The sequence below is a fragment of the Leptopilina boulardi genome, unplaced genomic scaffold (assembly GCF_019393585.1).
Source record: "Leptopilina boulardi isolate dan_hultmark-lab unplaced genomic scaffold, ZJU_Lbou_2.1 LbouV2_229, whole genome shotgun sequence".
In the NCBI taxonomy this organism is placed as follows: Eukaryota; Metazoa; Arthropoda; class Insecta; order Hymenoptera; family Figitidae; genus Leptopilina; species Leptopilina boulardi.
This window is the reverse complement of record NW_026137784.1, coordinates 2,042,511-2,060,754: the sequence shown is the minus strand read 5'-3', so window position 1 is coordinate 2,060,754 and position 18,244 is coordinate 2,042,511. Positions and strand designations below refer to the sequence as shown.

At 22.9% G+C, this 18,244-nt stretch overlaps 2 protein-coding genes across 2 annotated transcripts; one reads left to right on the top strand and one right to left on the bottom strand.

Annotated features, from left to right (window-relative positions):
* Positions 1-3,064: 3,064 nt before the first annotated feature.
* Positions 3,065-4,719, bottom strand: LOC127279984 (uncharacterized). The gene is made up of 2 exons (XM_051302652.1): positions 3,644-4,719; positions 3,065-3,340 (listed from the first exon to the last, which is right to left on the bottom strand). Exon 1 carries the CDS (start codon positions 4,670-4,672, stop codon positions 3,677-3,679), a length of 996 nt encoding a protein of 331 aa, XP_051158609.1. The 5' UTR covers positions 4,673-4,719; the 3' UTR covers positions 3,065-3,340; positions 3,644-3,676.
* Positions 4,720-11,713: 6,994 nt separating this feature from the next.
* LOC127279989 (putative uncharacterized protein DDB_G0291812) lies at positions 11,714-15,889 on the top strand. The gene is made up of 2 exons (XM_051302659.1): positions 11,714-12,249; positions 13,714-15,889. The coding sequence occupies exons 1-2, from the start codon at positions 12,175-12,177 to the stop codon at positions 15,862-15,864; spliced, it is 2,226 nt and encodes a 741-aa protein (XP_051158616.1). The 5' UTR covers positions 11,714-12,174; the 3' UTR covers positions 15,865-15,889.
* Positions 15,890-18,244: the final 2,355 nt, after the last annotated feature.

Below are 18,244 nucleotides of genomic sequence, written 5' to 3'. Positions count from 1 at the left end.
GTTTCATATATATATATATATATCGTGTGGAATCTGTATAAATTTCATGCAAAATTACTGAAATTCCAAAAGCGAAAACAAAAGTTTTAAACTTTTTTTAAACTTTCATATTCTAATAGCTTCTTCTTCGTACAAATAACAAATGATTAAAATACGCAACAATTTTTGGAATTTTTCAAATTTTTCAAATAAACATTTTTTTTTTAATTTTTTATAATTTATATTTTTTTTTAACAAAACGATATTATTCTTTTTAAGATCAGAATTCGAATATTTATTCTTTAGAATCTATCTGTATAAAAGTTTAAATTTCTGAAGGACGAAAGGATCTTTTATTATATAGTTGAAAAAAAGGGGAATAAAGGCATTAAACAGGAAGTTATAATCGAACCAATGGGGGTGTGGGTCAATGTAAAAAAAAAAGAAGAGAGTGAAAACAGAAAAGAAAAGAGTGTCACGAGCCACAATAAAAATGGAAGAAAATTGAACGGTTTCTCTCACACTTCTTCCTGAAATCCCCCAATCTGCACTTATGGTATACAAGGAGATTCTAAAAAAAAAAACGAATTTCGATACGACTCTTACTATTTTATTTTCTGTCCGTGTCTATATATTTAAGGCCATGTCTAAAACCAGCAGCGCCATCACATGAATTTTTTTTAAACAACTTTTACGTTATTTTATATTTTTTCTTTATAAATATTTAAACAAAAAGAAAATTTTTTCCCAGGCGTGTTTATTTATTGATATAAATTTTGGAAAACAAAAAAAAAACCACCAAAAAGTCAACCATAACCTGAAAAAAGTGCCCAAAAAAATTCAATTTTTCTTAGGCGGACTATTTTATTGCATTTTCTTGCACAAAATACACCTAAAAGTGTAGAAAAGTGTAGAAAAAAATTGACAGCCCGATCCGAGTAGAGGAAGACACTTTTTACCACCAAAAAGTCAACCATAACCTGAAAAAAGTGCCCAAAAAAATTCAATTTTTCTTAGGCGGACTATTTTATTGCAAATTCTTGCACAAAATACACCTAAAAGTGTAGAAAAAAATTGACAGACAAATACTGCTGCTGATGTTCTTAAAAGAAAAATGTATTTTTTTTTCATTTTAATCTCTTTATATAGATTAATTTGTTTTTTAATTCAGAGGTAACTCATCAATTTGTAATGATCGCAAATTTTATTGAGCAATTTCTACTAAAATTGTTGTCTCATGCATAGTGCATAGATTTCCAACAGAGTGAACAATTCTCCCATGACGTCAATGTGATTTGATGCATATTTGCAAACAAAGTGATATTATGAATAATAATTATTATTAATATTAATTTGATTTCCAAAAACACTTCTCCAATATTGAACTAAAAATTGTTTTTTTAATTAAAGAATCTTTTAATTATGAAATATGATAATTATATATATTAATTTATTATTACTATTATATTAATTATTATTAATAATTATTAATAATTAGAATATTATAATAATATATAAGTTAAAAAATAATATAAAAAGTAATATCTTTTTCTAGTAGTGTAATTTTTTTTTTTGTATTTTTTCAGGACTAAAAAGGATGCGAAGGAGGAATCAATGAAGTGCTTCCGTCATCCCATGAGATAAAAGAATCGGCTAATATTGTAAGTCCCTCCTGTCTCCATATTTGATGTGACGGATGCAGGTTGTAATTAATTTGAAAATTTTTCTAGTGATCGCTAATTAAATTGATTGACAATATTATGTAATTAATTAAAAATAATTGAACAATTTATTTAATTAGTGTGGTGGATATTTGTTTTATTGTCTCATTTTCTTAGATTAGGATAATTCTTTTCTTGGATCGGAAAGAAACATTAAAAGAGAGCTTTAAATTAAATGAAAAAAAAAAAGTTTTATGACTATTCAATGATAAATAAGTATTCAAATAATACATTTTAATTAATTAACGTTTTTTATTACCAAGAATTGAATTTTAATATTTAATTGTTGTGTTTTAATTTTTCAAAATATTTTCTGAATATAAATTTTATATTTTTATATCATTGTAATGTAAATTATATTTTTTGTTTCATTACTTATTAATTAACTTAATTAATTAAATTTCAAAATTAAATTTTTTTTGTAGAAGAGGATGTAACTAATGAAATTTTTTTTACAGAATTAAGGTATTTATTTTGATTTTTTACTTATCAAAAATCAATTATGTGAATAATTGATTTCTGATATTATTTTTATCCACTTTGTCACTAGAAAATTTTTCCCTTATTTTATTTATATTTGTTTGTAAAATATTTTTTCATGGCTGTTGGTAAAAAAAAAATATATTTTTATATTTCAAATTAATACAAATAAGTTATTTTTTTCATAAAAAAAAAAATTATCTTTTTTATGCTTAGGAGGATTTTTTCGCTTTTTGTTTTCTTTTATTTTCTTTCGTTTTCCGTATTTATAAAGATAAGATATAGAAAAGTGTCAGTAATTTTTTTCTAAAATGAAAAAAGGAGATAAGAGACCTGTAATTAATTTATGTAATTTTTGGCCTTAATTTTGTTTAGTTTTTTTTTTTTTAAGAGTTGGTATAAGATTCAGAGAACGATTCTCATTTGCGAAAAAAAAAGTCTTTCGTGTTGCTTACTAAGCTCGACCTGAAAAATTGGCAAGGATAATAAGGGCGTTTCAAGACATTCTCTGAGTAAAGAGAAAATATACTAGACAGTTACAAATAAGCACCACTGGGACCAAAATAAATAGCATTAACTAAAAAAATTTTTTTTTTACATTTTCTAACAAAAAGTGAAAAAATGTTTTAATGAAAAAATTTTTTTTTTCTTTTTTTTTTATTGTAAAATTTTTTATTTATTGAATATAATAATTATTTTTTATTTAATAATTAAAGTAAAACACTTTTTTTTTCCGATGAGGCATAATAGTTTATTGAAATTTTCAAAAAATACACAATTATTAGTTACATTTCGAACTGTATATAGTAAAAAAATATAGAGACTAGAAAAAATTCTTTGGAAATTCTTCAAATTTTATAAACACAATAATAACTCGTAGAATTTTAAAATTACGGTATTTTCACAGTATAAAAATTGACTTATACAATTTATTCGTATAATATTTTAAAGCTTTTTGATATAAATAATATTAAAATCACATAAAGAGTTGTATAATTTTTTATTATTGTAGAAAAGCCTCGTTGTTTAAGAATTTTTATTTAGGAAAAAAAATTCTTAGTTGACCAAATCATGTTTTGATTTAGAAAAATCCTTTTATCGAATACGCAGTATAAAATCTTCCAAAATTTTATATTTGGATCTTCATACATTTTTGTCTCCTGTAACAAAAAATTAATTGTATTTTAATATAATTTTCCATGTAACATTAAATGAAATTATTATTCTATAAAAATAATTAGAATTTTCAATTTAAGGAATTTTTTATATATAATTAATTTTTAAACCAATTTTCATTTTTCGAATTCTTTTTACCCAACTTTTACCCCAAAGAACTCTAATTTAACCGAATTTTTAAAATCGAATTTTAATTTAGCTTAATTTTCATTCAACAGAATTTTAATTGATACGAATTTTGTAGATGTAAAAATTTCTTAATTTATTAATAAAATGTTGTATTTTACCTTTATTTGTTCTGTTTTATGGAGCAGAAAGAACTAAGATGAAATGTTTTCCATCGTCTTGTTGATAACATGATTTTGTTGATCCTCATTAAATGTTTGCTTTGTATTTCGATGGAATTTTGTACTTTGATAGTTGTTCATAACTTTGGAAGCATCCACGTAAATTAATTCTGGTTTAATCACATTTAATTCACTAGCTGATTCTTCAATAATTTTGTCACTTGCTCTTGTAATGCTTACAAATTGAAAACCTTTGCATATATCAAAATTTGGAAATGGATTCACATCAATTGTTTGTTTATTCTTCTTTTCAAAATTATCAGTAACAACACATCCACTTCTATGATTAGGCAAAATTTTATTAAATTTCCCTGGATAATTTGTATATTTCACAACACTAAATTCAGTTTTAATTTCTGATTTTTCAATTTTTAAATCATTATTATTATTAACAGGGAATGATGTTAATTTTGCATATTTTTTAATGAAACATTTATTATTATCATCCGTTTGTTGTAATTTTGAACAGTCCCTTGTCTCCATACGTTTGAGTAGTGTGAGAAATTTATTTAACAATAAATTTTTTGGTAAAATTGAAATTAAATTATTATTTGAATCATTAAATACTTGAATTGTATCAGTGATGGAAGAATTAAATGATTCCTCATCTGATAATGATTCATCTTCATCGGATAATTCATCATCGGATGAATATTGAAGAATTGTTGATGGATTTTTCCAGAGACCATTGATTTTTGCCGATGAATTAATTAATTTTCTGCTTCTTCTTCTTGCTTGAAAATGATTGTACGATGCATTGAGAGTTTTAATGACAATTGTACACTTTTTTTTAACACGTTTTAGAATTGGAGTTAAAAATGGTATTGTTTGTTTTGTATTATTAAAATTGGACGATGATGATTCTAATGATGAATTAAATTTTAAATCAGAAACTTGTTGAATATGACCAGTTAAATGTACACAACATGATCTGTGTGGTGTCAAATTTTTACTATTTTTAGCAAACATTATGAACGCACTTTGTAACAACGATAGTTTTGATGATTATTGTTGAACTGCCACCAGTATTGTGATTCTGATTCTAATTTTGAAAATGATTTCTCAGGTAAATGGGGAGTGTCATCCCTTCCAAGTGAATTTTTATTTAAGGAGTGTGAGGTAATTAGCATTTTGCTGTATATTTCTTTTGATTCCTTAATTGTTAATTCTCCAATGTGATTGGTTGTGAATCAGATTGGTGCAGTAAATATTTTTTGGGGTGGAGCATTCTACTTTCATTTTTCCCTTAATGTTTCATAATATTATTATGAAATAATATGCAAAAATAAAAACAGAATTTCTTGAGAATTTTATTTATTTTAAAATTAGTTAAATGTTTTTGGTAAATTTTACCAAACTGACAGTGAAGTAGCATTTGTATGGGTAAATTTTACTCTGTAGTACTATTTCTTTTACAAGAATATTTCCCTAAAAAAACATTTTTTTTTTAATATTTTTTTTTGGAAATAATTTTTTTCTTTGTCGATTATGCGCGGTAAAAATTTCAAATTTAAGTTCGCGATATATAAACCTCATGTTATGTGCATTTAAAGTCCCAAGCTGTTTTTCATAATATCACCGAAAGTATATGAAAATCTCTTTGGGGAAATTCCTGAACTTTATTTTTCCCTTCGGTAAAAGTGAGCTGAGATTTATAGAACAGCCTGGCGTGTTTCATACGATTCCCGTGAGGATAATTTTCAAATCGATCTCCCGCTTGGGCAGAATATCTAATAAAAAAAAAAAAAATTCCCACAATCGTTATTTTACATTTTTGATTAAATTCTTTTTTTTTTACCTTATTTCGATTTTTTTTTGGGTAAGACTAAAAAAAACAGTTAATTACACAAATAATTAGATTGTATTATTTTCTAAATTAATTTCTAAATTATTGTAAAAATTTGACCCACAAAAGAACATGCAAAATTTTTTTGTACAAAATTATTTGACATTGAAATTTGAGTAATTAATGTTCTCAAACAATTAAAATAATTTGCATGGTATTTACCACCACTTGTCCTGAATTTGAAGACGTTGAATGCATTGTTCAAAGTTGTATTGTAATTTCAAACAATTGAAATTCTGCGTTTCTAGAATCAACAGTTTTAGTAGAAGGAACAATTGTCAAACAATGGCAATAATAATTATTTAATTTTATTATTATTTCACTATTATTAAAATACAATTTAAACAGTAGTCATAACAAACAAAAAATTAAAAGTTAATTATTATATAATTGAAAAAAGAAAAAGATTTTTCCCTTAAAATTTCCCTTAATTGCATATATATATATATGCATTTCTCAGCCTATCTGAGGAATTTAAATTACCTCTAAAAATTTAAATTTACATTTAATGAGATTCTAATTTATACATCCGTAAATTTTTAATATCTTGATTGATGATATTTTTAGTTGATTTATAGTTTGAAACAAACATTTAAAAATTATTTTTTTTTTCATATATTACAATACAACTTTAAACAATACGTAGTGATTTTTAAAACAAAACATTCATATTCCTTTCAGAAGGCAAAATGGATTATAATTTAGGGGATTTTGTTTTCATTTTTATTTTTATAAATTGAAATAGAAAAATTCTAATTTGGCAAATTTTGCTTATCCCAAATACACAGAAAATTAAAAGGCATTAAAATAATAAGCGTTGCAGCTTATTTTAATGCCTTTTAATTTTCTGTGTAATTGTAAAATATTTATTAAAAATGTGAAAAAAAAATTTAATGGAATTAATTTAAATTATTTAATTATTAATTAAATTAATTTTTTTTTTATTGGATTACTTTTGAAATATTGCTCCACATTCGTATATCTAAATTAAACATGAAATGCCGTTTTGCAAGTCAATCAAAATCATGTAATTTCATATTGAATACTCATAACTTTCAGAAAGGTGTGTATACTTATATATATATGTATATAGATAGTAAATTGATCTAACTAGAGTTATATTGGATGCGATGTTGGCGGCATGTAAATTAACTGCTGCTCATGTGTGACAGTACACAGCTTCCCATATCGTACATAAATTCATCCTTTGCTTCTCTACAAGTCCTTCGTATCAAATGATTTTTAAGGGGTGAAATCTCCCTCACTGAAAAGGGAATTGCAAATTCTATTGCAAACAAATCCCAGAGATAATTTTCACTCAACAATATATTTATTATTTAATGATATTCCACACAAGAATATTTCTAAAATTATTTCTCTAGTATTCCATAAAAAAAATACTTCATCTTTGAAAAAAAAAAAATTTATTTAAATATTCCAAAGTTATTTTTTGCAAAAAAAATATTCCTACATTATATTATTATATTATTTTATTATTATAAATTATATTATTATAAATATATTCCTATAATATAATAATATTTTACTACAATATTTCTGTGATATTCCAGAAAAAATTCTCCCAACAACATTCTATGGGAATAAATATTTCGTAGAAATATTCCTAATTATAAAATTAAAAGATTATTTTACAATAATATTTAATTAAATATTCCAAAGAATATTTTACTGGAAAATTTCTAGAATATTCTTATGATATTCCAGAAAAAAAATTTCCTACAATATTCCATGGGAATGTTGCCAAATATTTCTACGAAATATTCCCATAATAATTTAATAGAATATTCCGAGATTATTTAAAAAAAATATATTTCTTAAATATTCCTAAAGATATTTTGCAAAAAAATATTCCTCGAATATTTACTGGAAAATTTCTAGAATATTCCTATGATACTCTAGAAAAAAATTTTCCTGCAATATTCCATGGGAATGTTGCCAAATATTTCTACAAAATATTCCCATAATAATTAAATAGAAAATTTCGCGATTATTTTAAAAAATATATATATATGTATATATTTCTTAAATATTCCCAAAGATATTTTTCAAAAATATTCCTCGAATATTCCAATGATATTTCACTAGAATATTCCAAAGAATATTTTACTGGAAAATTCCTAGAATATTCCTATGGTATTCCGGAAAAAAATTTTCCTACAATATTCCATGGGAATGTTGCCAAATATTTCTACGAAATATTCCCATAATAATTAAATAGAAAATTCCGAGATTATTTAAAAAAATATATTTCTTAAATATTCCTAAAGATATTTTGCAAAAATATTCCACGAATATTCCACTGCGATAATTTATTAGAAAATTCCTCGAATATGTCTATGATATTACACAAAAATTTTGGATAATCTTTCTAAAATATTTTATGTAAAATATTCACAAATACTTTGTTCAAATATTCGCAATAATAGAATAGAAAATTTCTTCGATTATTTAAGAAAAATATTCCTATAATATAATAATATTTTGCTGAAATATTTCTGTGATATTCTGGAAAAAATTCTCCCAACTACATTCTATGGGGATAAATATTTCGTAGAAATATTCCTAATTAGAAAATTACAAGATTATTTTACAACAATATTTAATTAAATATTCCAAAGAATATTTTACTGGAAAATTCCTAGAATATTCCTATGATATTCCAGAAAAAAATTTTCCTATAATATTCCATGGGAATGTTGCCAAATATTTCTACGAAATATTCCCATAATAAATAAATAGAAAATTCCGAGATTATTTAAAAAAATATATATATTTCTTAAATATTCCTAAAGATATTTTGCAAAAATATTCCACGAATATTTCACTGCGATAATTTACTAGAAAATTCCTCGAATATGTCTATGATATTACACAAAAATTTTGGATAATCTTTCTACAATATTTTATGTGAAATATTCCCAAATACTTTGTACAAATATTCCTATGATATTCCAGAAAAAAAATTTTCTACAATATTCCATGGAAATGTTGTCAAATATTTCTACGAAATATTCCCATAATAATTTACTATAATATTCCGAGATTATTTTAAAAAAAAATATTTCTTAAATATTCCCAAAGATATTTTGCAAAAATATTCCTCGAATATTCCACTGATAGTTCACTAGAATATTCCATAGAATACAATATTCCATGAAAATATTCTTCTCACAATATTTCATATGAATATAGAACAAATATACAATTTTAAATAGAGTATTTCTGAAAAAATATTCCCGAAAGATATTCCAGGATTTTTGTTATTATTAAATATTCTCAGACAGAAATATTTCTATTAAAAGTTTACGAAAATAAATAGAATAAACAATATTCCAGAAATGTAAGTAAAAAAAAATCTTTTATTTAACTTGCATTTTACATTTAGCATAAAAATACATTCTTGCCGATGAATGTGTTGGTGAATTTTATACCTGCGTGAAAGAAAATATAAAAGTAAAAGTAATTAAGATAATGAGACACGGTAAAGCGGGAAAAGTATATTATATTGAAAACGAACTTTGAAAACTTTAGAATCAACATTAGAAATCTATGAGATCTTTAAAAGGCAGGCGGGCGGCCAAAGGTATAGAGTGGGATTGTTTTATTACGGTTTTTGGACGACAGTTTAGGTATAAAATATTGAGGTAGGATTAAGAAAAGGTAGAACACGACGCGTCGACGTTCATCGTGTCGACGTTTTGTGAAATTCCCCAAAAACGGCTCATTGACAAATAATAGGTAGTCAAATAGTAATTTAACAAAGAATTATATTATTCCACCAAAGAGGGAGTGAACATTTTTCGAAAAATAGCCTTCGATATACAATATTCAAGTGGATACACTGTAATACTACTTTGTACATTTTGCAAATTATGATTTAACTGCTGACAGCATCTGTTCTCAGCATGTCGTCAACAAAATACAATATATATATATATATATATATATATATATATATTTTCAAAAATTTTTCTAAAGACAGCGCAGAATTGGGATTAAAATTTCCCCACATAACCAAAAGTTGCATATTTTATTACACGGGTATATATTTTTAAAATATCTCTCTATTTCAAATTGGGATTCCCTATACTGAAAAAAAAAATTTTTATTTCAAATGAATATTTACTTGAACCAAATAAATTTTATTTCAAATACATATTTACTTGAACCAAATAAATTTTATTTAAATTAAATAATTTGTAATATAAATATATGAAAAAAAAATTATTTGGTTCAAATAAATATTTGAGGCAAATTTTTTTTTGATAGAATTATAATTGGTCTTTAAATTCAAAGAAACTAAAATTCGATTCTTCTTTTTTGAATTTATTTGAAAAAAAAATTTCCCAATTTTTGTTTTATTTGGCCCTTAAATATTGTATAAAAATTTTATCTTGTATATTCAATCTCCTATATATATGTAAATATTATTTCTATCATTGATAGAGGAAGTAGAAATAATACCGTTTATATGTTATAAAAATCAACTTCAGTTGGTAAATGTGTTTGATATTGCACTTGTATCAATCCTAAACTTTAATCTCAACTTCCAATCGAATTGATTTTTCCTGCGTATTTCAATCTTGTTGTCTCATTTTTTTTTCCTTTTTATGTGTTTTTTTTATGCCAATCGAATAAAAAAACATCATTCAAATAAATATAAATAATTTCCCATTAAATATTTGACTGTAAAAAAAAATAATTCAAATAAAAAATTGACTCTAAAAAAATAATTCGAATAAATAAAAATAATTTTACAAAAAATAATAATACGAATAAATTATTATATTTGCGTGATTAAATAAATAAATAATAATAATTGTCCAAAAAAATATTTGACTCCAAAAAAAAATAATTCGAATAAATAAAAATTATTCTCCTAAAAAATTGACTTCAAAAAAAAATAATAATTCGAATAAATTATTATTACATTGCGTAATTAAATAAAATTAATAATTGTCCAAAAATTATTGACTCTAAAAAAATAATTCAGATAAAGAGAAATTATTTTCATTAAAAAATTTTATTTTCCTAAAAATTTTCCTTCTAAAAATAAATTCGAATAAATAAAAATTAATTGAATAAAAAATTGATTCTAAAAAAATAATTCGAATAAATAAAAATAATTTTACAAAAAATAATAATACGAATAAATTATTACATTTGCGTGATTAAATAAATAAATAAGTAATAATAATTGTCCAAAAAATATTTGACTCCAAAAAAAATAATTCGAATATAAATAAAAGTTATTCTCCTAAAAAAATAATAATACGAATAAATTATTACAATTGCGCGATTAAATAAATAAATAAGTAATAATTGTCCAAAAAAATATTTGACTCCAAAAAAAATAATTTGAATAAATAAAAATTATTCTCCTAAAAAATAGACTTCAAAAAAAAATAATAATTCGAATAAATTATTATTACATTGCGTAATTAAATAAAATTAATAATTGTCCAAAAATTATTGACTCTAAAAAAATAATTATTCAGATAAAGAGAAATTATTTTCATTAAAAAATTTCGACTTTTTAAAAAAAATAATTTGAATAAATAAAAAATTTTATTCTCCTAAAAATTTTTCCTTCTAAAAATATATAATAATTCGAATAAATAAAAATTAATTGAATAAAAAATTGATTCTAAAAAAATAATTCGAATAAATAAAAATAATTGTACAAAAAATAATAATACGAATAAATTATTACATTTGCGTGATTAAATAAATAAATAAGTAATAATTGTCCAAAAAAATATTTGACTCCAAAAAAAATAATTCGAATAAATAAAAATTAATACCTAAATATTTAATAAAAAAAATTGACAAAAAAAAATATTTAATTCCTTTCTATTTATAATTTTAAAAAATAAAATCAATTATTTTAAATAATTTTAAAATTTACTTAGACATTAAATTGAAAAAAAAATAGTTTGAAAAAAAAAATTGCGAATTGCATCACAGGTAGAATGGAATGTAACGAAGCTAGAGGAGAATTTGTTCTGAAAGGCATGTTCATCGGCACAAATAAAATTTCCTCTATTTTCATTTCAAGAATAGATTTCAAGAAAAAAAAAAAAAAAAAAAAAAAAAGAGAGGGAGGAGCGATTTTTCTCGACTAATCGCCGTTCAGACTTCGACCCTTGATCACAATAGACCGAAGTAGTCATTGGCAATCCCTTTTGGAACTCAGGTAGTTCAAACAAGTTCCATTTTCTAAACTTTGAAGGCACCACAACAGTTTCAGTATTCCCACGCTTACACCTTGTTCGACTTCTTTCCAGTTTGTGTGTCCCACTATGTAGATACAAAAAAAAATTTTTTTTTTCAAAATCAGTATTTTTTTGTTTTACTCATTAAAAATTTAATTTATGAATTATCATTATTCACACACACACCCCCCTCCCTTTATTGTGATTTTGTGAAGAAAGTGCAACAAGTGTTTTTGATTCAGTGAAGGTCATAATAAGGAACATATATATTTATATAGTGTATGGGATATTTATTTTTCCTGCTTGAGGGATTAAGTGCTGGCAATCGAAAAATGTTTTAAAAATAATCTTCAAATGTGTACGATGAGGTTTAATATTAGTCGAAAGCCATGAGTAATTCGAATAGAATGAACCAGTTTCTTCAACAAACTTCGAGTAAATCTGATGAAGAAGAAGAAGAAGAGGTAAGTTTTTTTTTTTGTAAAACAAAAATTTAATATTTTCCCTATTGAAAAAATTCAATTTTTGGCAAATTATTTTCTATTTTATAAATAAAGAAGAAAATTTTTTTTCCTCAATTTTTTTACTTGCAAGAAAATAATTTACATAATTTTGCATGGTAAACAATTTGGTTTGTTTTGTAAAATTTTGTTTCCATTTTTTCAAAGTTGAATCTTTATTTAATGAGAAATTAAAAGTCGTATATGTAACATTTTTGAGTATGACTTAATTTAAAAATTTTTATTTCTTTTGTTTGTTTCTTGGTTTCTTTTTTATATTCTATTTTTTTTTTTTTATTAATTTATTATAAATATAGAGAAATATAAAAAGGAATTTTTTTTGCTAAAAGGAAAAAATTGAAGCTTGTGGATTAATTGATTATTTGGCCCAAGCAAATATTTTCTTCATAAAAGTGATCTGCATCAATAATTCAGCACGCGCTGTTAATTTTAACAGTTACGCTCCTGAAATTTTCCAAACATTTTCTTTAAAGTAAAATATTTTTGAAAATTTAAAAAAAAACGTGAAAATAAATAAAAAAATTGTTTATTTTGTTGTAAAAATGCCAAAAAATTTAATTTCTATAGGAAAACACTGTTTGAGGTTATATTTCCAAATCTTCTTTACCGACACTTTCTATTTGTTTATATTTTTTTTGGCAACAACATTTTTATAAATATACCATAAACAATTTTTGAATTCATAAAAAATACCAAAAAATTTTTGTAAATTCTTGCTACAAACTATTTTGGAAATCATAAAAAAATTTTATCTTTTTTTTTTACAAACTTATGCATGGCCTTAATATATATACAGTTTACTTGAATTTATTAATTGCCAAAGTAGAATATTTTATTTATTTCAAAAATAAATATATTAATAATAAATATTTTAAAATACAATTTTGTAGTAAATATTTAAAAAAAAAAATTTAACTAATTAATGGATAAAAGAAAATTTTTGGAAAATTATTTATTTTCTCAAAAATAGTATATCCAGAAAAAGTCCTTAATTTTTTTTTTATGCAAGAAAGAAAAAATTATATTTCAATTAAAAAATAATTAAAATATATTAGTTGTATACATTAAAAAAATATTATTACCCAATTATATGAAAAGTGATAATTACTCATTAAAGTAAAATTAACCGCTCTGCAATTTGATTTTAATTTATTTATTGTAAACATTCAATTATGGAAAATTTTGTTGCCTTAAATTTAGGTTCATTTATTTTTTTTTTGTTTTACAAATATTTGATGTTAAATTAAATTATTTATAATTTAAATTTAATTGTGAAAATTAAATCTTGATTTTTTTTTTTTTTAATGAGTCGAATAAATAAAAATAATCATAAAAAAATTGAAAAATGTAATTTTTCAAAAAAAAAAAAAAAAAATTGTGAAATAATAAAAATTTTTCATTTTGCAGATTTCACCTGATATACAATACTTTGAACGTACGAGATTAAGAAGAACAATATTGTCAAGACGGAATAATAATAATAACAATAATAGTGAAATTGGAAACAGATCATTATTATTATTTCGAAAAAATAGTTTATCAAGAAAATCTTCGTGCAAGAAATTTGCAATTTCCTCTGAATCAACAGCAACGAAGCCAATCAAGCAACAGGAGCATCAAAGTCCAATGAGTTTAACAGGACTAATACCATCGCAAGAAGAATCTTTGAATATATCCTCAACACACGATAATATCCCTTGCTGTAAAATGGAACCAATGAGAAAGTCAAAAACTTTGCCAGCTTCATTAACAAACTCTCATAATATTGTCGAGAATATTGTTCAAGAATTTGAATCGGGTTTCATGTCACCAAGGTCAAACTTTGATTCAGGATCCGGAAACTTTGTCAAGAGAATTGTTGCAGCCTTTGAAGAAAAATATAAACCAATCACCAATATTAATAATAATAATAATAACAATAATAATAATAATCCAACAACATTAATATCGGAACGTGTTCGCGATGATAAATTAAAAGATCATCCACAAATTTATCGACATTCATTTTCAAATATTTGTCAATCACTTCATTTTGCCGCAATTGAAATATCCGATAGTTTAAGTTCAACATCATCAAGTAACGAGGCACTTAAATTTGAATACAGAAGTCCAATGCCATTGAAAATTATTCCTAATGAAAATGAAAATTATGAGAAAAATTCTTTATTAGAAAATAATCATTATATTCAAATGGAATCAAAAATTAATCATTACATTGAAATGGAGCAAAAAAAAATTATTGACAAACAATTGGATTTAAAAATTGATAATTATATTCAAAGAGATCCTAAAATTGATCACTATATTCAAAATGATAATTATGTTCAAAGAGATCCTAAAATTGATCACTACGATCATTATAATAATGAATCTAAAAATGTAAATCAAATGGAATCAAAAATATCAAATTCACAAATTGATCAATATTTAGAGAGAAAAAGTTTGCATAATAATGATGATAATAATGATGATTCAACATTAAAACGAAAAGAAAGAGCTCCAATTATAATTGGTGCATTTCTCAAGAAACCAGTAAAAGTTGAAGAAATATCAGTGAATTGGATACCATTTCCAGGTAAAAAATTACCACGTAAAAAATCATTAAAAAAATTACTCTCAACACTTAGTGGAAAAAAATTGGATTATCAAAAAAAGAAGGAGGTTGTTTTTTCATCACAAGTTAATGTAAATGATGAAAATCGTGAATTACCTGATTCAGGCTATGATGAACAATCATCATTGTCATCGTCATCATTGACATCAATAACATCATCGGAAGTGCAACTACGTAATCAAAAGAAAAACAAAATTGAACATATTTACGCTAACAATAGTGCAATTGGAAATTGGTCAACAATGCCAAATTTCAATCGAAAATCAACAAATCTCTCCACATTTCAATCAATTGTAAATTATGACAATGACAATGATAATCATAATTTTGATAATGGGAAAAAGAAAATATTACTCTACGAAATTCCCAGAGATGAGGTCAAAGTTGATCTTGGACCTTGTTATCCATCGCCAAGTAAAATAATGGTAAAATCATTGGATCGAAAATTCCAAACAAAACTGAAAAATCTACCTAAGCATCCAATGTGTTCAAGAATACCAAAACATCCATTCATCTCGCCAAGCAAAGATGAAGATTCCATGGATGATGATAATGATGATGAGGTAATTCTTCGAAAACCAAGGGAATCATCATTTCATTCATCGGAAAATGAATATGATGTGCCAAGGAAATATTTATCGAGATCAGAGCCTGGAATTTCGGATGTTATTAAATTTTCCTTTGATTTATGTCTCGATGAAGTTAATACATATGATGTTCCAAAATTACGTCCAAAATCAAGTGTTTATGAAGATGCATTATCTTTAAAGAGACGAAATGCAGATTTTGTCAGCGTTTCGGGATCATCACAGGATTATTATTCATCGCCAAGTCCACCTCAGTATGCCACGATTAAATCCAGGAACAAAAGGTATCTTAGTCCTGAGGTCTTTAGATCAGCCGATGAGCTTAGAACAGTTTCAACAAAAGTCACGTCCTTCTAGAGATTCAATTTTTTTTTTCTTTTTTTCGTTTATGTTTCGGATTTTGATAATTTTGGAAAAATTATTTTGATGCATCAAATTTAAAAATTAATACATTGCCATTGTATTTATCAAATTTGTTGGTTTATAAAAATTATTTTCAAAATTTTTCAAAAATTATCCTTATCTAAAGGATTTGAAGGATTAAAAAAACATCGGTTGCTAAAAAAATCAACACCTTAAAAATTCTTTCAACCTTAAATAAATATTTACGAAAATTTTGAAGCATTTTTAGAAATCAAAATTTTCTCCTATTTCTAAATTTTTGAAGATGATTTTTCAGAAAAAAAAACAAAAATTTACTACAATTCTGAAGCATTGAAGAAACATTTTTTCTGAAGAAAAAAAATTCCCTTGTATATCATTTTCAAAATAGGAAAAACCATTTTTAGAATTGTAAAGAAAAATCAATTTTTGAAAATCAAATCCAAAATTCTGAAAGTTAGAACAATTTTTGAAATTCCGAAACAAAAAAAAAACAAAAATTGACAAGAAAGACACCAAAACGATATTATTCGGAATATTAAGATATAAATTATTATAATTCGAAAAAAAAATGGGGAAAAAAAGCAATAGATTTGGCGTTTTCATTATTGTTAATTTCTGTAAATATTTTTTGATAAAAAATTTAAATTATTTTTGTAAAATGCCAAGGCTTTAATTTTTTTTTTCTTTTTTTTTTTTTTTTGTAAAATCTGCACATTTACAGCTTATTTAACAAACAAAAATTGATTTCGTTTTTAGATTAATCATGACATCACAATTTGTTTACTATAAAAAAAAAATAATAATATATTTCAGTAGCTTTGAGCAGTTTTTGGTTCAAAAAATAATGCAGTATTATCATTTGTGATTTTTTTCTCAATGTGATTTTTTTTAAGTGCCATAATTTATTTATTTATTATCATTTATTTATTGAAAAAAAAAAAATTCATTTAAGAAAATAAAAATTTACGCGTTCTCGTATATAAATGTTAATGTGTATTTTTTGAAGAAAAAAAAAAAATTCTAATTCGTGTGTTAAAAAAAAAAAAAATTAACAATAAAAGGAAAATATTTTTAAGTATTTTCTTCCTTGTTATATTGCAATTTTTTTCTTCTTTTAATTTTCCATATTGGGAAAATTAATATTTTTAAGTGTTATTACTCATTTGAAAATCTATTTGTTTTGTAACTGTTTTACTCGAATTTAAAGTATTCAACCTTTTTTTCTGTTTCTTTTTAAATAAATAATTTATTAGAGATTAAAACCAAAAAAAAGATCTTCGAGAATAGAATTTATTTTTCGAATATCTCGAGAGAAATCTCTGCTTTTTTTTAACTTTTTTTTTTTTCTAAATAATTTTTATAATTTTATTTTTTAATTATTTTATTGCAATTTTTTTATACGATTTTAAATTATCGTTACAATTTTTGAAGCATGCGATTTTAAATCGAGATAGAGAAAAAATGATTGAATACTATTTAAAAAAAACAAAAATATACCGAGAGTAAAGCTTTTATAAAAATTGATTTATAAATAAATAAATTATATATTTATGATTGTGATATAATTTTATATATAACAATTTATTTAATTTGAATATTTAATATTTATTGTTCAACTATATATACTGTAATAATTATCAAATTACAAAATAATTTTTCTTCTATTTTTTTATTAAATTATTTACTTTTCAACAAAATTTAAAATAAAATTCAGTTCTTGTGTCAAAATTTGTAAAAAATAAAATTTACTCATGTATATTCATTTCAAGATATCTTGAAAAATTGACATTTCATTACAATGACTACAATTTTCATTTCTTTAGAAATTGTTGATCATGAACTGTAATTGTTTTCTAAATTTAATTTTCTAACGAAATTTTTTTTTTAAAATACATTTAATTTAATTATTTACATTGCTTTGAATTATTAACCGAGGTTCTTTTTAAATAATTAATTAAACTTTTAAAAAATGTAAAATATGTAAAATTTTGTGTTTTTTCAATACAAATAATTCAAAAAGTTTTTAAAAATTCATTATAACGAATAATAAATACTAAATATTAGTCACACACGAAAAAGAATTTCTTTTTAAAAAAACATATTACATATTTTTTTTTATAGCACAAATCATTTTTTTTTTTATTTTAAAATTTTCATTGTAAAAATCATTTCATTCAAATATTTATTTTAATTTAAAATGTAAATTTTTTTTTGTTTTTTTTTTTTTTTGAATGAATAATTGTATAAATTTTAATTTTAGTATAAACAATTAATGTAAAAAGCTTTTCACGGGAAAAATTAAAAGTTTTCCTTCTGTGAAAAACTTGTATAGAAAAAAAAAGAAACTTTAGAC